The 10,269-nt window shown below is 46.7% G+C and overlaps 1 protein-coding gene across 1 annotated transcript; it reads right to left on the bottom strand.

The window, feature by feature from the left end:
• Positions 1-3,322: 3,322 nt before the first annotated feature.
• Positions 3,323-10,269, bottom strand: LOC128329721 (C-type lectin domain family 10 member A-like). The gene is made up of 5 exons (XM_053261335.1): positions 10,206-10,269; positions 7,560-7,625; positions 6,566-6,672; positions 3,723-3,845; positions 3,323-3,361 (listed from the first exon to the last, which is right to left on the bottom strand). The coding sequence occupies exons 1-5, from the start codon at positions 10,267-10,269 to the stop codon at positions 3,323-3,325; spliced, it is 399 nt and encodes a 132-aa protein (XP_053117310.1).

Raw genomic sequence — 10,269 nt, 5'->3', positions numbered from 1 at the left:
TAGACTCCTACAATCGCTAGAACAGTTTCAGTGGCCAGAATAACAATTGTCAAGCCAAGCTACGCGGTGACTTCTTAGCTCCAGAAGGTGCTTTCCATCCTCCTCACTCCAGAAAGTATTTGCAGATATATGTCTTCCACTGATGGCCATGTTCAAACTTCCAGAAAACTTTGCCTGAAAGAAAGAGGCGGCAGCTGAAAAGAGGAATGAGGAATCTGGGTATAATTCTAAGCTAGGCTACATGTGTCTTCCTTTCCTTTCTGTCTGTTTACACTCCCATTGTTACTGGGTTAGTGACTGCCCAGGGTTGTACAGGAGATAAGAGTATTGGTTCTGGATGGGGGCACAGTAATATCTTTGGGTTAAATGGTTGGAACTTGGCACTCCCCCTTGGATCATGGAGGAAACCACACCCACTTGTGCAAAAGCCCCAAAAGCTTTCTCAAACTGTCCAGCTATGGAATTGCCCAGTCAGTGGATGCAGCAGGTTGAGGACCCAGCATACTATCACCGTTGTTATTTACTGACAGCATGGTGGGGTGCAGGAGGCGGTCCCCAAGATGTCTCAGACACCCAATTACCTCTCTGCGGCCCTATGCCCAGTTACTGAGCTCTCCTTTGGAGGCCCTGCTGAGAATATGCCCACCTCCTGAGGTGCCCTGGCTGGCAGTAAGGAGCAGGACTGTTTCAGAAGTGGTACCACATCACTGGAGCTCCTTGAGGTTCTAAAGGTAGAGATATTTTTATGCAAAGCCCTTGTTAACCCAGAGGCTCTCCAACCTGAGACCCCAGATATTACTGGACTACAACTCCCATCATCCTCTTCAGCCATTGTGTCTGGGGATGATGGGCGGTGTAGTCTGACAATGTCTAGGATCCTGAAAAACCCCTGCAGTTCCCAATGGACAGTTTTATCAGTTAAATATCACCATTTTAAAACTTTGTAGTTGGTGTTACTACTTTAAAAAAAGATTCTTAGTTGCTTCTGACGAAGAGGTGGGAGGGGAATCACTGTTCCAATAAATAATAAAATGCTTATTGTTTATATAAATCAATAAGCAATGCCACATCTCCTCTCACATATATACTCCACCTCAGCTAAACACAGCAGCACAAGACCAACCTTCTTTCCAATAAGAAGACAGTGTGTTCTCACATGAGAAATTTAAATTTTCGCCCCGCCGCCCCCCGCTCTCAGTCTCACTGACCTCTAATGTTCCCAGGGACTGCTTACACCCTAAGAAATGCATTCAAAGATCTATTAATGTATCTATTTCATTGGAGACTCTGGGCTTTTCTAGACATTGATTTACCGTATACCAGCTTCAGCACAAATTCCAATGGGAGATGTAATGGGTCATCCACATGATTGCTTAAGTTCTTAGCGCCATCTGTTGGCAATCCATGAAAACACTGACTTTTCATTGCTACTTTTAATCTAACTTGAAAAAGACATGGCTTTTCCAGATTACCAGCAGATGGAACTAAGAATTTATGCAACGTCCTTGAGCCTCATGGGGATGACTTGTTACACCTCTCATTGGAACTCGCACTGAAGTTGGAATAAATCACCCTCTGGATGAGCCCTCTGAGAATGACAAATGTAGATTGTTTCAGCTAGGAGTCCACCATGGAAGCATGCTCACTGCATGGAAGCATGCTCACCGCATGGAAGCATGCTCACCGCCCTGAGCAATTTATTCTGTAATGGCGGTCTAGAAATCAATCAAACAAACAAATAAATAATAAATATTCCATGTGTATATAGCCGCCTGTTCCAAGGAGTGCACTCAGGATTGTGGGGAGGACCATTCTCCTGCATTAGACCACAAAACCCTATTTGCACAGCTCTGATTGGCCAGTCTCAGTGAACCATGAAGCAATTCTGCCTCCCCTACACTTAGAGCTGGGCTGAGTGTTGGTTGGCTGTCCCTTGTGTTAGTGAGGAAGCCACTTCTCCTTCCCTTCCAGAGCTCATTTAAATAAACCGGGGGGTGGGGGGCTTAAAGAAAATAAAGTGTTGAGCAAAAAACATGCTGGGCACATAGGTAGCAACCCCTCTCTCCCCTCCCCCAATAAAGCAACCTGCCTAATCAGGCTGTGCAAAACAGGATGCTGGATTGGATGGGCCTTCTGCCTGATCCAGTAGGGATGTTCTTATGTCATCCTACCCAGCACTTTTACCCAGCATATAACCAAGGTAGGAGGAAATGCCTGCCTCCCACACAATCACTTTTCTCTCCTCTGACCTACCTTTTAATTCACACATTACTGAAAATTGGAAGCACACACGGCTTCCATAGCTGGGTAGAGTTCTTGCCCTACTTGTTCTCATGATGGATACTTAACCATCATGAGAACAGCCCTTGCGAGGACCCTTTCCCACTCTCCCCTCCAGTCCATTTACCACGATGCGATTTCTCAACGAGGATGTGATGCTGCATGTATTGAGGTTGCACGTTTGGCCGAAAAGCTTCATACTGCCACGTAGAGTTGTCAGTCCACCGCCAGTCTGACGATGGGCCCTAAGAAGCCAACCGTTTTAAAGCAAAGCAAAACAAAAGAAAGGTTAAAAACACCACACACACACCAGGAAGAGAGCATCGTCTGAGAAATGAGGAGAGCTAAGTTCAGGCCCTTACCCATACAGAGCGGGGTTACTCAACTTCAGCCCTCCTGCAGATGTCGGCCTACAATTCCCATCATCCCTGACTATTGGCCACTGTGGCTGGGGATGCTGGGAGCTGTAGTCCAAAAACAGGAGGGTCATATTTGAGCAGCCCTGATACAGTATAGAGGAAAGTGATTTATGGGAGACATGGGAAGTGGAGGGTGCAGGGAAGGGAAGGCATTCCTCACATGTGAGGCGCCATCTATCACGTACTTGGTTAAAGAACCCGGGAAGTTTTACAACTCCCACCCCAAGCATTACTGCAGCAGTTCTAAGGTTGCTTCCATGAAGCCCTTTTCTCCTATTTTGCTTTCCTTTTCAGCTCTTTGCAGGGAATCTAGACAGGGTCATTATCGAAATGCTGGAATGATTGATCTGATTATTGAGTATTAAAAATCGACTGAGAACAATAACTTCTGAAATATGATTATTATATCCAGAATTTCTTCTTTAAAAATCCAAAAATAATCACTTAAACCTTTCACCCAGCATATTCTGGTGTAAGGAGTAGTGTGTTCAGCTAATTTGAGTGGCAGGATTGTTTACACAAAATTTGGTGTTTGTAGAGAATCACAAAGTAAGACTTTATTTTGCACAAACAAAATCCTTCAAAATATATAGTAGGGAAATAGAGCACATGGGCATGTGACCCTACGTCATATATGTAAAGGTGTAGATGGCATGAATGATCTGGATGGTGCATTATGTGGTGTTTTTAGTTAACCCATTCCTTGATCCAGCCCAGCTTTTGAATGGGGCTTTAGTTACTTGTATTCCAGTCCTGGAGTAGAGGCGGGGCTAAAAAAAACACCCAGCCAGCAGCAAGAGCACTGAAAAGCAGTCTGCACATGCCTCTCTGTACACAATATCTATTTCATTAAACTATTAATATTCCTGGTTGCACTCCACGCTTTGTCCTTACATGCCACAACTCTTTTCCTTGGATTCTACACTAAAGAACGGTAGCATTTTCAGAACTCGGCAAACAATGACGTTGATTCACCCATGCAAACCCCCGTTTTGTGCACACCATGCCTCCCACTCCACTTACCTCAGTTCTCCAAGCTCCAAGCCAATATTCCTCTTGTTGCCCCATCAGGTAGAAGATGAAGTTGTTTTCCTCCTGGCTGTGAACGGAGGCTAGATGGGCATCGTACTCCTCCTTGCAGTTTTTCTGAAGTGAAATACGCATGCAGAACCAGAGTGGCTAGAGCGGCTACCACTTTCCAGCACCCGAATGCCAATTGGCCCAGATTTATTGGCCCAACCAAAATTCTTACCCCCTTGCCAGGATGAGATAACCCATCACAAGAAAAAACAACTCCTGGCCATACAAGTGGTTATTCCCTATCCATGGCTGTGTACCTGCTGTCAAAGCAAACAGCTGTATATTTCAGCATGACACGATGGCTGCATGGGTTTCTTTTATTCCTCGTAAAGATGTCTGTCTCACTTTCCTTCCATAGGGAACTTGTGGCAGGTGTCACAGGGGGTCAACACAGGTACTTCTACCGAGTCAGACCATTGGTCCATCTAGCTCAAGATTGTCTACGCAGATTGGCAGCAACTACTCCAAGCTTGCAGGCTGGAGTCTCTCTCTCAGTTCTATCTTGGAGATGCCAGGGAGGGAACTTGGAACGTTCTGCATGCAAGCAGGCAGCTACTCTTCCCAGAGTGGCCCCATCCCCTCAGGGGAATGTCTTGCAGCAGGGGTCCCCAACCTGCGGCCCTCCAGATTTTGCCAAACTACAATTCCCAGCATCCCCAGCTACAATGGCTGGGATGATGGGAATTGTATTTCATCAACATCTGGAGGGCCGCAGGTTGGGGGCCCCTATCTTACAGTGCTTACACATAGTCTCCCATTCAAATGCAAATCAGGGCAGAACCTGCTTAGAAGAGGGGACAATTCATGCTTGTACCACAAGACCATACTGCATACATCACAGAGCAGGCTGCTTCCTTTTTTTAAATTCAAGGACTCATCACCTGAACTGCATGTACTTCTCCTTATCCGGAATACATCTTGGACTCTGCCTGGTTACTATATATACACCATTCATCAGTTTTTCATATTGTTGTTGTTCTGTAGATTCATTGGTTCTGTATGCTGCATTTTCATGTTGAATTCAGTTATTTAATTTCTGTGTTTTGAGTGTCTGCATTTGGCCAGGTGGCTTTGTCTATTTCATAAATACGTTCTTTGTTACATATTTCACTTCAGTCTATTCCATATCAGTTGATTGTCTTCAGTGTGTTGAGAGTTGGTCCAGTTATTTTTTTTGTTCACAGGTTCTTTTTGCTCTTCTTTCTGTACCACAAGACCAGCTCTCCTCCAGTTTGGGCATGGGGCCAGGGAATACCCACCTTAACTTCTGTGCCATAAAGAGAGCCAGCGTGGTGTAGTGGTTAGAGTGCTGGACTAGGACCGGGGACACCCAAGTTCAAATCTCCATTCAGCCATGAAACTAGCTGGGTGACTCTGGGCCAATCACTTCTCTCTCAGCCTAACCTACTTCACAGGGTTGTTGTGAAAGAGAAACTCAAGTATGTAGTACACCGCTCTGGGCTCCTTGGAGAGCGGGATATAAATGTAAAATAATAATAATAATAATAATAATAAAAGCGGCAAAGACTTTGTACAGTCTCCTATATTATGCTGGCTATACAAATGAGGCTCCGAGCAGCCACACTTTGCCTTGTTATTTCAGCTGGATGTTGGGCTGGGGAGGGATGCATCCAGGCAGAAATTCAACAGGTGCAGCTTCCCCAATCACTTCCTAGAGCTGCCCCTGATACCTTAGCTTAGATGTTAGGGCTCTTTCTTTTTAAAGAAATGTGTAAAGTATTTGAGTTCCACCCAAGGAGAAATGCCAGAGGATTTTCTCAGATCGTTCCTACTCATCCCTGTGACACAGTAGTCCTATTCAGACATTATGTTGTACCTGAGCTCAGATGTCCGTACACACACATACAGGTTTTCCCTGTATGTGAATGGCTGTTTGTACATTCATTTAAAAGGTAAACCAGGATACAGGAGAGCTGGTCTTGTGGTAGCAAAAATGAATTATCCCCTTTTTCTAAGCAGGGTCCACCTTGGTTTGCATTTGAATGGGAGGTGACATTTGTGAGCACTGTAAGATAGGTCCCTCTGGGAAGAGCACCTGTATACTTGTGTGCAGAAGGTTCCAGTTTCCTTCCCTGGCATCTCCAGATTGGGATGAGAGAGAGTCCTGCCTGTAATCTTGGATGAGCTGCTGCCAGTCTGTGCAGGCAATACTGAGCTAGATGGACCAATGGTCTGACTCGGTAGATGGCAGCTTCCTATATTCCAGGCCCCCTGAAGTGCAAGATCGTTCAGTGTAACATTGTATTCAGCATAACATTGACCTGCATTCAGTGCAACACATGAATAACTACCTGTGTACATCTAGTGTACAGATTGTACGTGTGTTGGTCATAGTGTGTGAATAGGGCTACATTGACGGAGGAAGATACATTTATCAATGGCTATCATGATGGGTATATGGAACCTCCATGTTCAGAGGCAGTCTACCTCTGAATGTTTTCTGCTGGGGAGCAAGAGCAGGAGAGGGTCATTGCCTCCTCTTTCCAGAGGTCACTGCGGACGCTGGATTAGACTAACCTTTTGGTCTGATCTTGCATGGCTCTCCAGATAGATCTTTACGGTTATGGGAACGTGGGGATCACTGACATAAGGATCCATTTTTCAGTTGCCACGTGGAGGTTATGTTTGAAACCGACTTTTGGCCATGAGCAACAAAATCTCAAAGTGCTCTTTATGGAAGTGTCCTCTTCCCTGTCTCCTGTTGCCTGAGGGTTTGCGCGCACACACAAACACACACACACACACACACACAAAAATCACATTACCTCAGCCTGCCTCCATATCTGGGGTTGGGAAACTGGCAGGAAACAAGCATCTTTGTACTGGAACCAATGGTTGTCACAGCAGCCCTGAGTGCAGGGACACAGATTGGCTGGAAAAGAAAGAAACTTCTCTACGAGACAAGCTAAGTATCATGGGAAGAGAGCTGGTCTTTCCTGCCTGCTACCTTGGAGAAGCCACTGCCAGTCTGTGTAGACAATACTGATCTCGATGGATCAAGGGTCTGAGTCAGTATAAGGCCATTTCCTAGGTTCCTAGCAGAATCTAGGGAGATGCCGGTCCCCCCCCACAAGGCAGAAGTCTTTGGTGCTAAATGCAATAGGAATAGGGAACAGGGGTGTATCTACACTGGCCAGCATCCTGACCAACGGTGCACTTGTGGAAGGACACTGTGAATGCACAAGGCTGTTGTGCAGGTGAGTTACATGACATTGGGAGCTTGCTGTTGTGAATAACAAACGCTGTTGTCTCCTTTTAGCACCACAAAATGAATGTTGTGCTAGCATAATGCTGTTGTGAATAAGCGCCTTCTCTAGCAGAGGTGACAGTGATGCAGGGAAGTTTAATCCAGGCTCACAGTTAAGTTTGGTTCAGGCTCCTAGGCCATTAGGACTTCGACAGGCCTGAACAAGAAGAATGCCAAGGGTATGAGACAAACGTCTCAGCAGAAAAGAAGCGGGTAAAACAGTAGCTCATGCCAAGGCTAGTTGGCACTGCATGAATACAGCTATTTTTAATGACAAAAACATTATTGAAGAGTCTGTTTCATTTGCTTTTTGATTTGCTTGCTGGTTTTGATCTATATAAACTAGCAGCTGGATGCCCTCGGGGCCCAGCGCTGGTCAGATTTCTTGACCTGTACTCTGCCTTTCGTGATCCTGAAATAAATAATGCTCTAGGGATGCTCTAAATGCCTCTTGGAACCTGGTTCATGTTAACCAATTCCATTTGTCCCGTAACAAAACAATCTGCACTGACCTGATGTGGTTGAAGCCTCGCCACTATCGTCATCCCGTGGGATCCTTTGCAGGGACTGTTTAGGACCTGAGAAGAAATATATATCTTATTATTGTCTGTTTCTTTATCGTATTTACATCATGGTTTTCAATCTGGGCGCTTTCTACATTAGACCCTAAAACGGGGTCAGGAGGACATATCTCTGAAATGTGCTTCCACAATTCCTATGTCGTGACACCACAGTCCACCACCACAGGGTGCCGTTCATATTTCGGATGCCTTGTTTTGAATTTAATCACTGCTATTTAGTGCTATGAGGTCATTGATCCAGTGTAAAAAAAAGTGTCATTTTTCTGGGTTGTTGGTTTTCACGAGACTGCTCCCCCGGCAGGTTTTACGTTTTGACTGAGATTTGCCTGAACGAGGCATTTAGCTGCTTTTGAGCAGCTAATCTGGAAAGCGCCCTGGTGGTCCCAGCTAATTTTGGCCCATGTACTACTTTTGCAGAAGCACAGTCCTTGCATTTTTCCTCCCAAAAAGAAGGGAGGGTTGAGTTCAGCGACATTATGGGAGAACACTCAAGGGCAGCCCAAGGAAAAGTCTGAAAAATCCAGGGGCAGCCCAACATATTGCAGCACCTGACGCCAAGTGCTAAATGCTGCCCAGACCCATGCGCCTGGTGGGGCCAGACCCCTTTCCAACTGGAGAGGAGAGCAGAGCTGGTCTTGTGGTAGCAAGCATGGCTTGTCCCCTTAGCGAAGCAGGGTCCACCCTGGTTGCATATGAATGGGAGACTAGAAGTGTGAGCACTTCAGGTTATTCCCCTTAAGGGATGGAGCCACTCTTGGAAGAGCAGAAGGTTCCAAGTTCCCTCCCTGGTGGCTTCTCCAAAATAGGGCTGAGAGAGATTCCTGCCTGCGAACTTGGAGAAGCCACTGCCAGTCTGTGAAGACAATACTGAGCTAGATGGACCTATGGTCTGACTCAATATATGGCAGCTTCCTATGTTCCTATGACTCTGGGAAGCTTTGGAAGTGGCAACGAAGTGGGCAAGTTGCCAGCAGCCTCTTCTTCTCTCCTTGCACTTCTGGATCCTATTCCATTAGCTGCCGTTAAACCCTGTGGGATGGGGCTTAGATAAAGTCATGGAGGACAAGTCTATCAATGGCTACTAGTAAGGGCTATAAGCCATCTCCAGCCTCAGAGGCAAAATGCCTCTGAGTACTAGTTGCAGGGGAGCAACAGCAGGAGAGAGGGCATGCTCTCACCTCTTGCCTGTGGGCTTCCCAGAGGCACCTGGTGGGCCACTTTGGATGCTGGAATGGATGGGCCTTGGGCCTGATTCAGTAGAGCTGCTCTTATGTACCACTCTCATGGTCTGCCTTGACTAGCAACAGCTCGCCAGGATCTCATTCAGAGAGTCTTCCTTGCTACTGCCTTCCTTGCTACCTATCTAGGAGAAGAGCTGGTCTTGTGGTAGCAAGCATGGATTGTCTGCTAAGCAGGCCTGGTTGCATTTGAATGGGAAACTGCATGTGAGAGAACTGTAAGATATTCCCCTGAGGGGATGGGGCCACTCTGGGAAGAGCATCTGTGTGCTTGCATGAAGAAAGTTCCAAGTTCCCTTCCCTCTCTGGTAGCATCTCCAAGATAGGGCTGAGAGAGACTCCTGCCTGAAACCTTGGAGAAGCTGCTGCCAGTCTGTGAAGACAAAACTGAGCTAGATGGACCAAAGGTCTGACTCAGTATAAGGCTTAGGCAGCTACCTGTGCTCCTATGTTCTGCAAAAAAGTTGTGGAATCACAAATATGTGATACCTCACTCTGCTATGCTGGGAGTTTGTGTTTCAGACTCATGTTGCACTAGCACAAACATCCTTGCACAACAAGGTGCACAACCTGTGATGTGTCTCTCTGTTGGAAGAGAGACACATCATCACACCTCACATAATCCACTTGTGGAAATCTCTGCCACAACATGTGGTGACAGCCAACAACCTGGATGGCTTTAAGAGGGGTTTGGATATAACTTCATGGAGGAGAGGTCTATCAATAGCTACTAGTCGGAGGGCTATAGGCCACCTCCAGGCTCAAAGGCATGATGCCTCTGAGTAGCAGTTGCAGGGGAGTAACAGCAGGAGAGAGGGCATGCCCCCAACTCCTGCCTGTGGCTTCCAGCGGCATCTGGTGGGCCACTGTGCGAAACAGGATGCTGGACTAGATGGGCCTTCTTCGGCCTGACCCAGCAGGGCTGTTCTTATGTTCTCTTTGGGAAACCTGTTCCTGCAGGGAATGTCTGTGCAGGAGTGCCACTTTAGGACTTTGTGCAGCTACATGATCACCTTTGTTGTGCAAGAGCCGCCTTAGTCTGAATGTTGGCCACCAGCAGAGCTGATCTGCCACTGAGCTATGGTCCTCCTTTATGACAGCTGAAACTCAGAGGCTTTTCTAAGGCAACCCGGTGAATTCATGGCAGAGGCAAGATCTGAACTGGAGAACTTCAGACTCACAGCTCAGTCTTTCAGCTACGCTGCTACCCTAGCTCTTACTCAAGGCAGAGCCACCCATCTACTCCTGCCAGGGCTTGTCCAGAAGTTGAACCCTAGACTTCTTGCACCCTAGGTGAGAATCACACCCCTAGACCCCGAAGCCATACATAAAATCTTACCTGTCACAATGCTGCCAGTGGTCACAAGCGCAATGGTCATGAGTCCAGCACACCAAGCTGTCAT

The sequence above is a fragment of the Hemicordylus capensis genome, chromosome 6 (assembly GCF_027244095.1).
Source record: "Hemicordylus capensis ecotype Gifberg chromosome 6, rHemCap1.1.pri, whole genome shotgun sequence".
In the NCBI taxonomy this organism is placed as follows: domain Eukaryota; kingdom Metazoa; phylum Chordata; class Lepidosauria; order Squamata; family Cordylidae; genus Hemicordylus; species Hemicordylus capensis.
Note: the sequence above shows the minus strand (reverse complement) of the source record. Positions and strands in the feature narration are given on the sequence as shown.

Excerpts from the sequence above, each read along its gene's own strand:
- LOC128329721 (XM_053261335.1), bottom strand. The coding sequence starts at position 10,269 with ATGACAGCTTGGTGTGCTGGACTCATGACCATTGCGCTTGTGACCACT. Across the intron at positions 6,673-7,559 it reads CGAGGCTTCAACCACATCAG|CCAATCTGTGTCCCTGCACT; the intron begins GTCAGTGCAGAT and ends TTTCTTTTCCAG. Across the intron at positions 3,846-6,565 it reads AGATATGGAGGCAGGCTGAG|AAAAACTGCAAGGAGGAGTA; the intron begins GTAATGTGATTT and ends ATTTCACTTCAG.